The sequence below is a fragment of the Cercospora kikuchii genome, assembly GCF_019650295.1.
Source record: "Cercospora kikuchii DNA, contig_00002, whole genome shotgun sequence".
Taxonomy (NCBI): Eukaryota; Fungi; Ascomycota; class Dothideomycetes; order Mycosphaerellales; family Mycosphaerellaceae; genus Cercospora; species Cercospora kikuchii.
This window is the reverse complement of record NW_025408583.1, coordinates 1,083,034-1,100,400: the sequence shown is the minus strand read 5'-3', so window position 1 is coordinate 1,100,400 and position 17,367 is coordinate 1,083,034. Positions and strand designations below refer to the sequence as shown.

General features: G+C 53.5%; 7 protein-coding genes across 7 annotated transcripts; 4 read left to right on the top strand and 3 right to left on the bottom strand.

The window, feature by feature from the left end:
* Nucleotides 1-449: 449 nt before the first annotated feature.
* Nucleotides 450-2,656, top strand: CKM354_000265100 (uncharacterized protein; the record flags this gene model as incomplete). Its single annotated transcript, XM_044797813.1, has 2 exons — nt 450-719; nt 818-2,656. 2 exons carry the CDS (start codon nt 450-452, stop codon nt 2,654-2,656), a joined length of 2,109 nt encoding a protein of 702 aa, XP_044653748.1.
* A 1,682-nt stretch (nt 2,657-4,338) lies between these two features.
* On the top strand, nt 4,339-5,741 carry CKM354_000265000 (uncharacterized protein; the record flags this gene model as incomplete). The annotated part of the gene is made up of 2 exons (XM_044797812.1): nt 4,339-4,385; nt 4,439-5,741. The coding sequence occupies 2 exons, from the start codon at nt 4,339-4,341 to the stop codon at nt 5,739-5,741; spliced, it is 1,350 nt and encodes a 449-aa protein (XP_044653747.1).
* Nucleotides 5,742-6,093: 352 nt separating this feature from the next.
* Nucleotides 6,094-7,252, top strand: CKM354_000264900 (uncharacterized protein; the record flags this gene model as incomplete). The annotated part of the gene is made up of 2 exons (XM_044797811.1): nt 6,094-6,339; nt 6,413-7,252. The coding sequence occupies 2 exons, from the start codon at nt 6,094-6,096 to the stop codon at nt 7,250-7,252; spliced, it is 1,086 nt and encodes a 361-aa protein (XP_044653746.1).
* A 289-nt stretch (nt 7,253-7,541) lies between these two features.
* CKM354_000264800 (uncharacterized protein) lies at nt 7,542-8,642 on the top strand (the record flags this gene model as incomplete). Its single annotated transcript, XM_044797810.1, has 1 exon — nt 7,542-8,642. One exon carries the CDS (start codon nt 7,542-7,544, stop codon nt 8,640-8,642), a length of 1,101 nt encoding a protein of 366 aa, XP_044653745.1.
* Nucleotides 8,643-9,687: 1,045 nt separating this feature from the next.
* Nucleotides 9,688-11,691, bottom strand: CKM354_000264700 (uncharacterized protein; the record flags this gene model as incomplete). Its single annotated transcript, XM_044797809.1, has 2 exons — nt 9,688-11,418; nt 11,476-11,691. The coding sequence occupies 2 exons, from the start codon at nt 11,689-11,691 to the stop codon at nt 9,688-9,690; spliced, it is 1,947 nt and encodes a 648-aa protein (XP_044653744.1).
* A 1,033-nt stretch (nt 11,692-12,724) lies between these two features.
* CKM354_000264600 (uncharacterized protein) lies at nt 12,725-14,626 on the bottom strand (the record flags this gene model as incomplete). The annotated part of the gene is made up of 1 exon (XM_044797808.1): nt 12,725-14,626. One exon carries the CDS (start codon nt 14,624-14,626, stop codon nt 12,725-12,727), a length of 1,902 nt encoding a protein of 633 aa, XP_044653743.1.
* A 509-nt stretch (nt 14,627-15,135) lies between these two features.
* On the bottom strand, nt 15,136-16,230 carry CKM354_000264500 (uncharacterized protein; the record flags this gene model as incomplete). Its single annotated transcript, XM_044797807.1, has 4 exons — nt 15,136-15,183; nt 15,242-15,533; nt 15,588-15,796; nt 15,883-16,230. 4 exons carry the CDS (start codon nt 16,228-16,230, stop codon nt 15,136-15,138), a joined length of 897 nt encoding a protein of 298 aa, XP_044653742.1.
* Nucleotides 16,231-17,367: the final 1,137 nt, after the last annotated feature.

Here is a 17,367-nt window from a genome sequence, read left to right as displayed (position 1 = left end):
CTGATCATAGACATGGGAAATGCGTACGGTGGGCGGACTGCATTTGGGTTCACGAGCCTCATGTTGGGATGGATCCCTGGGCGCTTTTGTACAATCCAAGGGAGGCCACACATGCTTCAAATATGCACGCGCATTGACTGCCAGTTTCAAGTTTCAAGTTGCGTTTCATCAGCTCCATTTCAGTTTCCCCATGATCGAAGCCCCAGTTCCGCTCCGTGATGTTTTGACGAACCCTTGTGAGCGTGGAGCCGCGGTCTGTGCGGACTCTCTCCCAATCTCCGCCCAGCGACGTAGCTTCCACGATCCGCGACTCATGGCGCTTGGGCGTCAGATACCTTACGCGCCATGTTCTCGCGCGTTTGCCCGTTTCTGTTCATGAGCTTCTCATTACTTGTCGTCAACCATAACTGCCACATCTGAGCCCACTGACCTGAACCCCGTCGCGAGCGATGGAAGAACCACCAGATACCGCAACCCTCGTAGCGAGCCTGAACGCCGAAAGCGAAAGCGCGCGCAAATATGCAGTTTTCAAACTGAAAGGTTTACTGAATGATCCATCTTTCGCGGATGGGTTTATTCAGAATGGAGGGCTTCCGGCTTTAAGACAGGCGGTGTTGAATACTACGGGGAATACGCAGGCTTATGCTTTGGGGAGTTTGGATGCGTTGTTGGAGTTGGATATGGGGTGGGAGTGTTGTGATCAGGAGTTGTTGGAGAAGGTATGTACGAGTATGCACGCAACGCGCGTCGTTCGGAGGGGATTGGTGGGTGGGATGAGAGGGTTGGATCGTGGACTGATGATGATGTTTTATGACAGGCGCTTTCGCTGGCTATATCGCATCCTCTGGTTAACATTGTCCGCAACGCCCTTACGCTTCTGGTACTTATTGTCTCGAGACCGGTTCCGGCGGGGCAGAGCGATGCGTCGTCTGCGATTTGCGGGTTTCGCGCCATCAAGCCTGCCCTCGAACATCATCCGCAATTCCTCGATTCGCTTGTTCAGCGGCTGAGCGCGTCAGATCATACGCTCTGCGCCAATGCTCTGCAACTAGTGAACGCGCTGATGCGCGACGCGGTACTCAATGGAGGGGAGAACGAATGGCCAAAGTTTGTGAAGAAGCTGCAAGATTTGGGTGTGATAGGAGGTGTGGGCATGTTAATGCGTGGGGATGCAGCGAATTATGCGGACAGTCCTCTTGCGATGGCGATTCTGGAGTTTCAGGATCTTACAAAGATCTTGCTGCGGAAGTGGAGGGATGTTATGGTTAATGTGGAGCTTCCTGAACATAAGAGGGCATTGAAGACGATACATCTGCTAAGCAAGCCGGATCCTTGGACACCAGTGATGGGAGCAAATGGGACGAAAGGGCGGAAACATCATCCTGAGAAATGGCGACGTTTGGGTTTTGAGACGGAATCTCCAGCTTGGGAATTTGATGAGACTGGATATCTTGGAATGATGGATCTTGTGGAGTTTGCGCGTCGTAACGAGGATCTCTACCAGAAGACATTACTCGAACAGGGCTCCCTTCCGCGAGAACAACGCTGTCCTATCGCGCGCGCCAGTTTGAGCGTCACACTGGTACTCTACGAGCTCTTCGAAATTGACGACAGTACAATGAGCGGGCTGCCACAGTACCGAAACAGCTTTGACCGTGATCAGAGTGTCGATCGACTTTACAAGCCTCTCCTCCTGCAATGGGGTCGACTTCATACTGCTGCTTTGAATACCTTCATGAGATTGTGGAAGGATGCTGGGGCAGAGCAACAAGACATTTACAAGATTGAGGAAGTTGTGCGGATCGTCGTTGAACGTATTGTCGGTCTAGCACCTCGCAAGACCGATATTGGTCACGTCGAAGAGCAGCTTCGTTTGGTCAGCCTCAGCACAGCTCGGAAGTGGCAAATGGAGAATTTGGACGACGTGTACCAGGACGCGTGGGGTCCGCATCTGGTGGAAGTGCACGAGCAACTTCGCAATGAGAGTCTGCAATTCATGAGAGAGCAGCGCATACGATGTCTGCTTCAAGGCTCGTGGTTCCCCATGTCAGCTGCAGGGGACAACAGCTCGTGGCAGTTTGTCAGACTCAGTCACAACAGAAGATGGCTGCATTACCAGACATATCCCGAAGCTGGAGATTTCACACCATCGCTGGGAGACTTGCAGGAGAAGGTTGATTTGGATAGTGTGACATCCGTGGACAGCAACGTTTCGGCACCAGAACGACGACCAACGACCACCGATGATCGAAGTTCCAGGACGCTGCATAGCTCCGGACGTGGGTCTGCAAAGACCTCGACAACAAAGATCACGATTCTGGGAACTCCAGGTGCGACAAAAATTGCAGCTCCCGATGAGGATGAACAGATCCTGCTGGAGCTCTTCCCGCAGACGTCTTCCCTGGCATCAGAATGGTTGGATGGGCTGTTGATGCTCCTGAACCAGCAACCAATCACGCAAGACACGGCACGTCTGGTAAATATGTGCGAAGATTGGGGCGTGAGGCTGAGAATGCTGAACTTGCGCTGGGAGGATGTAGATTGGGATGCGCTAGAGCGTAGCGCCAAAGGTGAAGATGTCGAGTTCAGACCGGTGCCGAGCAGAGAAGGGCTTGATGATGGAGATTTCTGGTATGCGCTACCAGACGAGCAGTAGTAGTAGTAATAGTAGTAGACGATGATACCCAATTTTCAAGTTAATGCATAGAAGCCCCGTATTATTGCAGACATTTTTGTGCACTACTGTTGCACCGCATGCGAACAACAACGGATGGGACAAACGCACGCAGGTGTTGCTGTCAACGCACGTGGACCGGACAGTCAGTGAATGCGAACTATGCGTTGTTTGGTTCACTACTGATGACGCTTGACGCCTCCTGGACGTTTCGCAACCGAAAAATAAAAATGCTGATGTTGAGGGCAAGCTTCCTGATGACAAGCTGTACCTGTGGTTCCAGACAGCACGATGGACTCGCAGGCTTGGCCGCGTGGGTTTGCCCTGCAGTGCTGGCGGATGTTGACTCGCTGGATCACGGAATCCGAAACGACACTCGTTTGCGCTAGGTAGAGCTGGTGAAGGTTATCAGTTTTGCCGACCAAACAGTGCAGCAGTACTGTCGAGCTGATTGCATGGTCGAATGGGGTTCGTTGTCCGTGGATCCCCGGTGCGGAGAGGATATCGTTGACGTGTATCACTCGATATGTAGCTCCTCGCGAGAGTGGTGGGCCAAAGCGCAATGTGGATAGAATAGATTGCGCAAGTATGGATGCAGAAGAAGGCGCATGAGAGAGTGCATCGAAGCATCGGATTAGACTCGTTTCCCGAGCTTGAAGCGCGCTATCCCTGTCGGTTCGCCGCAGGAACGGCCAGGAACGAGGTCAAACGGGCAGGCTTCGTTTGCAAAGCGATCGAGTGCTCATGTCATGAGAGTGATGGCGGCTGTCCCGCCTGCGCAGTGCGCGTAATAAAGTTTAAGCGTTTGTCGTTTGCCGACGATCACGAGTACGACAGGCTGCGATGGGTTCACAGGAGCCGCTACGCCTGGAGGGTGTGTGTGACAACCCTACCCACTCCCGGGAGGATGCAGCGCGGACAGCAAAGAGGTCCGGAGGATCGAAGACCGAGGCGTCGCGAAGACACAGACGGAGGGGAGGCTCGGTGGTGTGCTCGTCAGCGGCAATGAATGTGGTTGTCTTGTCCATGAAGAACGAGTTCCAAAAAAGGCACCACTCACAAGAAAGGCGCTCTGGGCGGTTCGCGTGCTAGCCCAATGTGCAATGCCACGCGGTGGTGAGTGTGCCGCTAGAAGCAAACGATCGACACGTTCCCTGTCCTTAATTGGAGCGCGACTCGAGGAAATGTATACACTTTTCGCTCCCACCTCTGTGACGGCTTCGTGGATGCGCTCACATCCGTCGGGCGGAAGCCAGTTCACATCACGCACGATGGAAGCGTGCGGAGCAGGGCCATGTGACGAAAACCCGGCGGGGGCTACTGAACGCCTGCCAAACGTCGATTGCTGATGCGTCGCGGCCGAAGTTTATGTGGTCGAGCTGACATGGCCGGGAGGGAGCTGACAGAGCGACAAGCCCATATTTGGGCACAGGTGCCTGTCAAAACGACGCAGGCTCCCCGTGCGATGCTTTCCACGGCACTGGTACCGACATGCCTTGCGACCGCTGTTGATCTCTGCAAGGTCTCACACGCCAGTTCCATTCCACTTTGCCTCACATCATCATCACCTCTCTCACTCTGCCTTGCCCAGTCGTCCCTTCGCCCTTCACTGCGGCACTGCGGCACCGTGTTGCACAGCTGTGTCACCGACTGACACGAACACGATGCACATTACGCCGGAAGAGTATTCCAAGCTGCCCGCCTCGGTGCAGTACGTCTCCTTCACACCGCCTGCCATTGTCCCTTCGCTAATGTCTGAGACAGAAAGAAGTACTTTTCGTCAGTGGAGCGATTACGAATCTTGCAGCAGACTGCATCAGAGCAGCGCAGCAAGCAGTCGACACCGACACGCAGTCAGTCATCGTTCGACTCGACCAGACCCAAGACATCGCACTCCATTCGTGCGCCCTCCATTCGTGAACGTGCATCACGAAAGTCATCAATCGCACCCGTTGTGGAAGACGTGAACGAAGATCAAGCCCTTCGATTCCTGGCCCTCCCGGACAAGGTCAAGCGATCGCATTTCAGCGAGGAGGAACTGTTACTGTTGACGGAGAGCTCACAGCGGACGTTGGGGTTTCGCGGGCAGAGCCATGTGCCACAATGGCCACAGAATGTTCGCAGCATGAGCATCGCCTCGTCCGGCTCTCAGAGAAGTGCAAGTCTGGAGAAGGAAACAGACTGGTGTGACGTGGAGACGACCTCAGTCCTCAGCGCAGACCTGGGAGGAAGCGAGCCAGATCTGACCGAAGCATGGCCGCATATCAACTCCATCGCTTGCTCTGCGTATGCGACCACTACTTCGACCGTCGATGTGAGCTGGACCCCTGGTCCTCGGAAGTCCTTTGCAAAGAAGCGTGCTTCCAGTCTCACGCCGTTGCCGCTCCCACCTCCGACCTTATTGCCCCCGATCCCGCCTCTACCTCATGCAAATACTCTCCGATCGGCACCGTCATCGCAAAACGAAAACGCATCGAATAATAAGGCGCAGTTCTACAAGGACTCGGATGCTCGCTCGAAATTACGCGCCTTCCTCGCGTCGCCGGAGAAGTTTGACGAAGCCCTGGAGTTCGGCTTTCCCGTCGAGCTTCCCGACAAGGAGCAACACCACACCTCACGAGGACCAACTCCTACCATGGAACACTTCTTCGACGAAGAAAACTTGGACGAAGAAGACGAGGAAGACTTGTCAAATGATTCTTCTATGGCCTCGCCAATGACTGTTGGTTCTTTTTCTTCTTCTGAGACGCCTCATGGATCCGTGGACTCCGGAATTGCGCTGAAGAGCAAAAGCAGTGTCCGGAGCTTCACTCCAGATCTTGATGGACGAGAGATGACACTGCGACTGACACTTACTCGAAGAGAGCTTCGTGCTCCCGAGGACCGACTGTACGCCGTTCAGCGAACTCAGTTCTCTGGGGTGGATGTGGAGACGGTGGATCCGCTTGCGTTGGGAACTCTGGAGTTCTGTGATGACCCCTCTGGCAAACAAGGCGCGTTCGCGATCAACAAACCAGGGTCGAAACGGGGATTGAAGAAGATTTGGAGCAGTATGCGGAAACGATGAGGAGGACTGATGTATTGATTGATGTTGGAGTGATGATTGCATTTAGCGTGAACTGATATCCCAGGAATAGCGGCAGGAAGACGCCTTGGCACTAGGTGCTATCTTTTGTAAATATAGCAAGAGCTCTATTGAATCTGAGCCAAAAGTTGATACTGCGTTTCCGTCTCTGCTCGTATCGCCATGTTTCGTGAGGGCGTGATGTTTGAAGCTCTCCCCTTATGACGACAGCGGAACCAAGCTTCTAGTTCGTGGTTGTGATCGCTGGCCTCGAGCTGCACAAGTGTGTACTGAATCTCCGCTCTCACGTTTTGACCTCGCGCCCTCGCAGCACCTCTCCGCCGTCACAGGCACCATGGCGTCTGCAATGGATCTGACCGCGCTCGAGAAAGATCCCCGACTCTTCCTCTACACCTCTCTCACCGCCGGTTCCTCGCATATCATCACGGCCACCTCGCGTATGGAAACGATTCTCAAAGCGAACAAGATCCCGTTCCAAGCCATCGACATTGCAACCGATGAGAAAGCTCGCCGCTTATGGCAGCGTAGAGCCGGAAAGCGGAAGATACCAGGATTGGTGAAAGAGGGCTACGTCGTCGGTGTATGTGCGTGTCGCTGGGAGGCCGTGGGTCCGCAGACAAAAACGTAGCTGGGTCACTGATACAACGGCGTAGGATCTTACAGAGGTCGAGGAATGGAACGAATTCGGCGAACTGAGAGAGAATATTGGCCCTGTGCCTGCTGCCAACTATAAACCTCCAGCGGGAGGTCTGGTTGGTGTGCAAACTGCTCCACCGCTCAATCACAATGTCAGCGTTCCAGATGCTGCGAGCAGCAAGGCTACGGCGAGCAAGCCATCGCCTCCGCCGGCTGTGAGTAGGGCACAGGGGATAGCGTTGCCAGGTGCTGCGGAAATCGCAGCTCGCAAGGCTAAGTCTACTACACCGCTACAAGCTGTGAATGTCGAGACACGCGCGGCTGGCACGACAGAGCCTAAGCCAGAGGCCGACAAGTCGAAGGAGACTCCAGCCGCTCATCCCGCGATCGATCACCTTTCTGCTCCTGCATCACGCATACAGTCAGGAACAGCGACGCCAGTGGTAAGTGAAGAGAAGAAAGAGCCAGCGGAGATCTCTCCGGCTCGAGAACCAGCCGATGTTGCGGCGACGACAGAGAAGCACCGTGGTAGCGACGTAGTGGAAGCTTCAGTGGAAGACATCAAGAAGATTGAATCGGAGAACTCGATCACAGAGAGCAAGGAGGAAGATCAGAAGGATGAAGAGAACAAGGTGCAGGACGCGACCGCCAAAGTTCAGGCATTGTCGGTGGAGGACAAATCCACAACTGAGGAGCAGCCAGTGTCTGCGGAGAAGAATGTGGCTGAAGATGAGAAGCCTTCATCGAAGGAGGATGTGACTGCAAGCAAAGAGGAGAAGAGCACAGAGGAGACGACCTCGAGCGACGACAAGAAGTCTGATGCATACAAGCCTGCGACTGAGGAGAAGGCTGCATAGGAGAATGCACCTGTCCAATGGCTGTAGCAAATCGTAGTTCCGATAGCATGGCGATTGGCGTTCATGTTTTCTGTGTCGGAACCTGTACTAATGGCGATCCGCGAAATGTAGATTGTTGCTGGAGCTGGCCGCTGCTTCTGTGCTGCACGCCAATCCGAAACCAGCCATGACGCAGCTGCAACTACCAGCCACTTCAATTTCCATAGCTTTGTGCTAGTCGTAGTAACGGGCAACCTCTACATATGGCTGTCGATCCAGCGATGCTCATAGAAGCTCGCTGCTGTGTATCATGTCGAATTTCCGCATAAGAGGCCCTTCGCGAGGCAGAAGAGGCGGCAGCAACAGCACGAGAGGAATCGCGCGATCCCCGCGACTCAAAGGCCTATTCGATAGGCTCTGGTACTGCGACTGTACGTCCCGCCTGCCCGCCGAGCAGTTTACCGTCAAGAAGCAAGGCAAGAACCACGGTCGAAGATTCTATACATGTCAGCAAGATCAGGACAAACGATGTGGGTTCTTCATGTGGAGCGATGAGGCTCAGGCTAGGGAAGCGCAGTGTGTGCTCAGCAATAGCAGGAACGAAGGCCATGGTGATGTGCAAGAAGGCTGGAATGCTGGAAGACCTCGTGTACACTTCGCTCAGACTCCGACGCAGTCCTCTTCGACAGCTTCCAATGCGGGTGTGAAACGCAATGCGGAGAATGCTGGCTTCGAGGAAGATGAATATGACGAGGGCTGGGACCTGACAGGAGCAGAAGTAGAGCAACTGGCGAAAGCGGCTGATGAGAGCGTACTCCAAACACCGAAGAAGCCACGAATAGATGGTACATCAGCAGCTACTGGCGTCTATGCGACGCCTACCAGCGAAACCAAACGATCACCTCGAAAGCTCCCCTGGTTACAAGACGATCCCGTCACGCCGAAAAGAGGAATCTCCGATTACTTCAAAACTCCCGATAAAGAGACCGGTCTGCCTACGCCGGGAGAAACCTCAGCGCGGTATCAGCGAACAGATGAGACGGCAAGAGTCGAACCTACATCCCCTTCGCCCGCCTCTCCCTCGCCTTCTCCGCAAAAATCCCAGCACGAGATCACACTAACGGAAGAAGTCCTGCAAGAAATAGAGTCGCTTCCGATACCACCTGACAAACTGGCAAAACTGAACAGTATTCTCAAAAAGCACGAAGCGCGAGCAGAAGGTTTCCGGAAAGGCCGAGATATTTCCCGCTCAGCGCTGAAAGCGAAGGAGAAATTACTTCAAGCTGCTTCAGAGAAGATCAAGAGTCTCGAAGCTGGGAGAAGAAGTTCTGCAAGTGGGCAGACGTCCTCTGTGCGGCCACAACAGATGACGGAGGAGGATGAAGAAGAGGAGACGGATGACGAATTGTAATCGTCCAGAGCCGCGGCACTTTTGTTTGCATGTTGAAAAAAGAGATTACGTGAGCGATTTGTGATACCCCGATGCGAATCAGCTAGCTCTTGTTGTGATGGAGGAGTTTTCCAAGGAGGCATGTGTATGGCCGACACTTTGTGCCCGTAGTTGCCCCCTTCAGACCAGACTGGGGGGCATAGTGATTAGAAAATACAAACATTGTCCACTAGCAAAATTCCCGTGGCTTCATGATTGGAAATTTTACATGTAGTGCAATGAATCGTGAATCTAGGCGATGAAGCAAAATGCCGTGGACATTGGAGATCGTCCTTCGAGTAGTGCATCATCGTGTAGCCACCGACTGGCGAATTGCAGAAACATGTATATAAACGACCGCGACCGCGACCATACCACGTAGACAGCATATCAACTCCCTAGCCATCCAACTCTTGCAACGATGCACTCTCCAATTCCCTTCCTCTCATCGGCACTCCTCCTGCTAGCACTCCAATGCTCAGCAACTTGTATGCCCTCCGGCAACACGGCACTCGGACCATGCATGGCATGGTGTCACGACAGCAACACACAATTCAACGGACCATTTCCCACTGCATACGTGATAATGGAGTGTTCGAAAGATTACTGTCAGACGTGCATGTGAGTATAATCTTTGATCCATTGCGAGCGTCTTGTACTTGTTATAATAGGAAAAAGACTAACGGCGTTGTAGACCTTAAGCAAACTACGGAATTAGGGGCTATGCGGAAGGAGGCAAGCGTACTAAGCCGATTTCCATTTTGCTTGAAAGAGACTTTTGTCTCTCCACATTCATCTTTGAGGCAGGTTCATATCTCAGCTGGAGTGAAGGTGGGATGCAAGAAGATATACCATGGGGCCTGAGCGGGAGAAGCTTGCTTTGGATACTAAAGAGCGAGAAGGATGTGAAGATGAGCTTGACGCTGGATCAGAGTTTCGAGCTGTAATAATATTACTCGAGTGGCTATGCACATAGTCGTCTTATCCACAATGCGTCAAAGTATAAATTATCCAATCCCGGTTCCTCTCAAAACATACAGTTCTGCTGGTGCATCATCGCGAAGTCGTCAGGTGTATAGACGGGCGTCATTGCTGCAAAGGTCGCAGGAGCTGAGATGGCGTGCTCCATTGGCGGTGCTATAGGCCAGGTCATGGTCGAATCGATGGGGGTAGGGTATCCCATGTTGAAGTCGGTGGTCGGCTGATAATTCGGTAGTCCGTATGCCTCAGGTGCCAGGTTTGCTGAGTGTGTAGTGGTGGCGTTGTATATTAGTTCTTGATCGGCGGAGTCGAAACCAGCAGGGGAAGCAGATTCGGTGCCATCTTCCAGTGCGTCCTGCCTCGATGATACTTCAATTTCCTTAAGCCAGCCATTGGCCTTGAGCCACTCTATCGGGGGCCAGTCGCCACCCGCTTTGCCAGCTCTGCTCTCACGTTCCTCGCCACGTGCTTTGCGGCCCCGCTTTCGGGGGCAGAAATGCGCTCTTCGCAAGTGCGCTGCGGCGTTGTAGTAGGCCGAGTAGTTCTTCTGCTGTTTGCACTGCTTGCAAATGCCGAGTGGTTTCGTAGGCCACCACTCTGTGCGCACGGTCGGCTCTGTGCAGATCCATACCTTGCGACACTCTGCATGCGCTCTCTCCCAATGCCGTCGAAGTTCGTGATCCCCGCGAAAACCATTGGGGAACTCGTTGCACATGCTACACTTCAGCTTCGGGTGTTGTGGTCGGACATAGGGAGCCTTCGAGATGGCCTCCTTTCGCTTGGCAGCGCTGTCTTGCTTCTGAGATGCACTGCTGTCGGGTGTTGCCGGTTTGCTGATTGCCACATCTTTGGGTGCGATGGACTGGCGAGCGTTTTCGATATGCTTTCTTCGACGCTCATGGCGTTTCTGCTCACTGCCAGTATTGTCGCAGCTTTCCTGCTGTTCAGACAATGTCCGCTCCATACCTTGCGCTTCTTCCACATGCGTGGTGCTGTGAGTATGCTGTTGTTCGCCAACAGTCATATCAGGAATACTAGGATCAAAAAGAGAAAAGTCTGTACCAACTAAGCCATAACCCACGTTGCTGAGCAAGTGCGAAGCACTACTATCATCCGAGACGATAGTAGGCTGACCGCTCCCGGGTGGCTTTTCTGTAGAACATGATACACTGAGATCATCGAGGGGAAACAATTGGGAATTGGTGGAGAAGGAAGACGCAACACGCATCATGTCCAAAGCATCAGTCACCGACACACTAGTCACACTACTCTGCCTACTCATCGCTTCACTTGCAGTTTGCGATGAGGGCGAAAGGTGGGTTGATATACTCGTACTCGGCGAGATGTCATGCGCTGAAGACGGGCACAAGTGTGATGCGAACAGAGCCGGCGGGGACTGTTGATTTGCGTCAAAGCAGTCAACCCTCGGTTTTTTCGTAACAGACTGCGCATGTTCAGTTTCATAGACGCTCGAGAGCTTGGAGCAGTAATCGGCAGGTTCATAGACCTGAACATGGTCGACATGAATTGAAAGGGAGGGTGACGAGTGCACTGGTCGGCAGGGTGTCGTGCCGTACGTGTAACTTGTCGAGTGCATCATGTCGACATGATGGATGTCTCGCTTGCGGCTGTTCTTCGAGTCGTGAGCAAGACTTGATGTGGGCTGCGGATTTGATGCGGCGAAGCCGACAGTGAAGCGACGTCGTTGTGTCGCGGGTGAGAGAGTGCCGTCTTGTCGTGCCGAGGTAGTCCGTCCGCCGTCCAGATGTCGTTCGTCCTGCCAGAGTCAGTTAGAGAGGCCAGAGCGCCGGCGACCAAGAATGAAAGCTCCTACAAAAGGGCCAGAATTCGAGCTGCCGACGAAACCAGCGGTGGCGAGATCGTGTTGCAGTGCTCGAGGCACGGCGGCGTTGTCGGCGGTGGTGTTGAGCTGGTGGGAGGCGTCGAAGGGGAAGTCGGTCCAGCCGTCCAGCGAGCCGAGCCAGTCTGTCGTGGGCTGCTGCCAGAGATGCAGCGTGTCCAGATCCTGTATACCATTTGAATACGACATGGTTCAGGTCAGTGAGAGCGTGTTTGTGTGTGTTGGAGCGTCGGTGGTGAGGTGAAGGCCGAGTGCTGCCAATGAAACTGTCGTGAGAAAATGAGGCGAGCGAGCAGCAGCGATTTTATAGCAGCGCGACGAGGCAACGCACGAGATGAGGTGCTCGCCAGTGCAGGTGCGGTGGGTGCGGTCGGGAGGAAAGAGCTGCAGCAAACGAGGCAAAGAAGGCCATAGCACGCCGCGCCTGCACCAAAGCCAGGCCGGATGCACTTGGACGCGCAAAAAGTGAGGCGACGAACGGGGGAGCAAGCCGCGGCGGCGCGCGTGACGAGGCGCCAAACCTCACACGTCCGATCGCACAGTCGACATCCTGGCCGCGAGCTGCCTGGCTCCACTCATCCATCAGAACTGTCACCCATGCATGCCTGCCGCGCGCGACAAGACAGCGCCCACGTCTCTTGCTGCTGGGGGCCGCCGCAGGATGGACAGGCCTGGAGCACGCTTCTGCCGCACCGATCGTCGTCCGCGAGCGCCAATGACGCAGCAGCACGAGAATATCACCGCGTTCGTGTGACTCCGAGCACGTTGCAGAGACACAAGTGACGACGCCACTGCTCACTGTCAGAATGCCTGCTCTCACTGATGGGACTGAGACTGTGTGGACATTGCTGTTTCCGGACTCCTCCGGTTAGCAAAGAGCATCATCATGGCCAGCACGGACAAAAAGACGGTAATGTCCTCGTTGCCAGCATCTCGCAGAAGTACGACCTCGGGTGCTGCGTGAACGACACTGACATCTCGTGAACGCCAAGGCCATCGTTCTCATGGAACGGAAATGGCTACACTTCACTCACAGGCACGAACCGCGGCATTTCACCGGCCATACAATGCTCCCGGGCATCTCTTTGATTCACTCCTGGACACCACCGGGACCGAGACGGATTCTAGTTCAAAAACATGCCCGCGAGACTTGAACTCAGAAACTAAATGGAGATGCCAGAGCACGGACTTAATGGGATACAGTATTCCATTGCAAGCTCTATCATCTGTTGCTAGCCGTCGCCACTGCTCTTCTAATCCTGTCTAGAGGGTTTCTTGGCCTTCGTGTTGACATGCCTTTGGACAAACCAGTCTTCGGCGCAGCGGCTGGACTGACCCACGCTGGACTAACGCTCATCTCCTGGATATCGTCCTCATCGAGAACTCGATCCGTTGCTATCGGCGTCGGCCTCATGGATGCAGTCCCGCTTGCCTTCCTACTAGGCTGTAATCTGGGCGAGCCAGAGCCAAAATCTCCAGCTTCTGGTGTCGTAAGCAGTATGGACTGTGATATACGTTCAGGTCTGTCCCCGCTCAAGGATTCTTTGCGCCCCTTAGTATTGTCGGACGCCGCGGACTTTGCCGAGGCTCGCGACAGTCGAGCGATGCCTCGCGCTCTGAGTGTCTCTGAGGTCTCCAAGGGTTTGAGTACCGTCGGAGCATTATCAGATCGAAGCCTGTTCATGCTTTCAAGTACTTCCTTTGCGATGACAACTTCAATCGGACTTGCTTCGACATCAGAGTCATCGTCCTCTTCGTGAACCATATCCAATTTGACGACTGGCTTGGCGAGAACGTCCCCGTCGAACGAAACCGGATCGAAACCAAAGTCATCGAAGAAGTCGCATATGTCCTCCGAGACCGCGTCGTCACTTTCTCTTCTGGGAATTGCCAATGAGTGTTGATACAGATCATCAACGACATCTTGAAAAGCCTCCAGACTTGCCACCGAATTCTTGCGCGGTACAATCGCAGGCTTGGGTAGCTTAATGGGACCATGCAAGTAATACGTACGCCGCCATGCTGTCAATTCTGGCGGCGTTACAGTGACAACTGAACCTCCTCGAAGATGGATCTGGGTCGCTGTCGGGATCGCCGGACTCAATCCAGATGGCATGTTCTCGTTGTTGATCGAGTCCTCCGATATGGCCTTAAGTCCCCTTCCAAGCGGGACAGGATCTCCAGTATCTTTCGCATGACCACGATTCAGAGAGACCTGCGAAAGCGGGCTGCGACCAATGATGCCAGATCTGCGGCTCTTCAGTAATTCCGGGTCCTTTGGAGTAGTGCGAGAGCGCGGCAATAGCTCTGTCGGAGTTCGTGGTAGCATATTTGGTGTACCAGGTAAGTCTTTCTCGATGAAGCTGAGCCGAGGGGGCAAGTTGACGCGAGGCGGTTGTGAAGCCTTCGACCTGCTAACTGTGTGTCCCTTCTTGATTGCGAGTTTCTCTGGAAGGAGAGAAGTAGTGTCAATCTGCATTCTCGTCGTTTCCTCCCAATGCAATCGCTTGTCCTTCGTCAACGCTCGGGTAGATGCCTTCGAGCTTGAAGGCTTAGCGACAGCACCTGTCCTCCACCTTCGTGTGCTCATATTCTCGACTATCTGTGGCGCGCTGCGAATTGAGACTGCCGCCATAGAACGATGTCTTGCATGGTCGTCGAACGATCTCCTTCGTGTATCCATCCTGGAACGAGCGCCAGCCCCATGGGAGCTTACCTTGGACGGGACAGCGTTGCGAGTAGTCATTCGCAAAGCAGAGCCATGCTTCGATGTTGGTGGCGCCGATGATGAGCGTATGCGGGAGGACGCAGTCCTCATCGCTGTCGATTCACGTCCTCGGGAGTACTTCCGAAGTCTATGCTTGGCGGATGGTAAAGATCTTGTATTCGCCGGTATCTTTGGCGGAGCATTCGTAGGCGGCGGCGGTGGAACAGCAAATAGGTGAGTTGAAGCGACTCCATGTCGCAAATTCCTGTCCACAGCCCTATCGTTATGCATAGCGCTCTGTCGCAGATGTGCTGTCGTTCTAGGGCTGTATTCATTCAAACCCTCCTCCCCAAGCTGTTGCGTATCAATCTTTCGAGTCGTCTCATATTCTTGAGCCCGAGCCTTGATTCCAGACATTATTGCAGTCAAATGAAGTACACACTCACACTGCTACTTATCAGCGAGAAAAGTTGTTGGAGGGAAGTTTATCGGTTTTGCACTCATGTTTTCTCTTTCTTTCTTTGTCCGGCTATAGCCAACTTTCTAAAGGCAAGCTTTGGCGACATACAAAGGAAAGCTTTTCGCTACCAATGAGCCTTGCATTCCTCAGAATGTCGTGTATCCGGATTAGTAGTGCTTCGGAACGTTGTCCCGAGTCTCACCTTTTGCGCGGTGGTGCATGGAATCATGCTGCGATTGGCGCACACGTGGGGTTATCTTTTGTGCGTTTGTGTAGTGGTAATTCTGGGTTGCAGTGCCGCACGAGGTGAAGTGGTGTACGTGAAGCGTTGTACGACATACAACGTGGTATGTCGCGTTGATGAGGTGATGTTCGTCAATTTAGGAGTAGACGCTACATAGCCTGCTTTACTGGCAGTGATGGAGTGCGGATAATATATACATGTTAGCAACCAGAGATGTTATGCTCAATTGTTCACAGCCGGAGCTGCGAGTGTGTTACCACCATCGGGATACTAGTTTCATGTCAGCAACGCCTTCACTAGCAGATACTACACAGGATTGCACACTTACCAAAATTTGGTGATTGTAGAACACACCACCCTTACCAGCAAGGAACAAGATTGTGGCAGCCATATCTCCATCCTCGCCTTTGCGACCCGCTGGATTTCCGGAATCCATATCCATCTCCGTCTTATTGGCTTTGTTACTGTCTCCACCAGTCATCTCACTCGGGAAGACGCCAGGGGCGATAACATTCACTCGAACTTTGACGTCTTTGAACGTCGTGGCGAGCATTCTAGACATGTGCGTGAAGGCTGCTTTCGAGCTCGCGTATGCGAATTGGCCCATTGATGAGCCCTTCCTGAATGTTGTTAGCAGTTGACATCGGGTTTAGGAAGCGGGGGCGGCTTTTTACATTGCGCCAGAAATGGACGAGACGTTGACCACACTTGAGGAGTATCCTGGAGTCTGCTTGCCACCCTTTTCAAGTAGTGAAAGGAAGGCCATACTCATGAAGTATTGGCCCATGACATTGGTCCGGAAAGTATCTGCCCATTCTTGTTCTTCGGATCGGAGGAAATATTTGGAGATCGCCTCTGCGCTGGACATATCCGGCGGGCCATCCTGAAAGACAACGATTGTCAGCTTGCGATCTGGCACGAGTGCGGAATGGCCACAAAAAGGATAGATGTGGGCAAAGTGATTCTAACCTCGTTCGCTGAGAATTTAGTGCTGTCACGCGCAATACCAGCGTTGTTGACGAGCAATTGAATTCCGTTTGGTTCCTTCTGTTCGATTTCCTGGGCAAGTTGCAGAGCGCCATCCTTGGTACTGACATCGCCCACTAGTTTGTGTAGGCTTCCTGGACCGGTGCTGTACGTGTTGATTGCCTGATCGAGTACTTCTTCTCTCCGAGAAATGATGTAGACCTTGGCACCATTAGAAACGAGAGCTTGCGTGATCATCAAGCCAATGCCTGTAGCGCCGCCAGTCACTAGTGCTGTGACATGTGATACGTCAAAGAGGCCGGATGCCTTCAGATCTTGGTTGTTCGCCATATCTGTTGCTGTTAGCTAATACGATCAGAAGGACTGTAGCCAGGATGGGTTCTGACTGGTGGAGAGCAATCTGTGGTGCTGGGTGAGTCCTGTTTGTCGAGGAAGATTTGATAGAGTGCGAGTTGTTCTGGAGAAGAGACGAAGCATGACTGAATGGAAAATGTGTTATGTGGGCGTGTCTGGCATCTCAATGGCATGCGCATCGGATGGCATCCAAGTGATGCGGTCAATGGTGATGGGCTCATGACGTTGACAACCTGTGCCTCACCGTCACCGGAAGCTGGTCGACTATAAAAGGCAAGTATGTCAACCAGCGTCAAATACATGCGTGCTGCACATGTTGGCAGAGACCGCATTCGACACTATGCAAGTCTTGGTTCGGCTCGCTATGTGACACGAGCTGAGCAACTATTAGGCATCTTACAGCAGCTGGCCTGGTCGCTGGCGACATGCTGGACTTTGAAGGCGATTCCAGAGTCTGTATCTCAGACAGATCTGTGTAGCGGATATTTTGTCTCTTCGCTGAGGTCGGTAGCGATGACCTTCCTCCTATTCGAAGAAGACTTCCCGAGGGATTGCATGATTGGTTTCGTCCTAAGTCCTTGTTGGAGAACAATCGCATCTCAGACACATGTCCGGCGCATAGTCTTGCCCGAGGCAGATTTAACAGAGAAGGGTCGTCCTCTTCGGAGCCAGATCTGCCTTGTGGCGATTGCTCTGGACTTGCATCCGACTCATCGCAGCTCTGTGAGCATTGGAGCAGCCCTCGGGGGAGGTCTTGGCGGTTCATGTGCGTGAACAGCAGTGTTGGGCAGGTGTGCCGACCGACTTTCACCGAGGTCGGGATTCAATGTCAGATGGTTCGCCAGCGCGGTGATTGGCCGAGGACAAATGTTCCTCCCAAGTCGCCATCGTGGCCCTGAACAGTCGCAGCAGTCCACGCACCCTGGCAGACAAACGTGTTGTGTGTAGGCAACTATGTTGGCCAGGCGCACACGCTGGACGTGTCGAGAGTCTGGAACCGTAAGGCAGTGCCGATGTTCGTCGCCGCCAAAAGTCATGCAAAGGTGAAGCACGGCAGCTGGCTTTAGCTCTGTCCCGGCGTGTTTAGAGCCGACGTGAGTGACATCTACGATT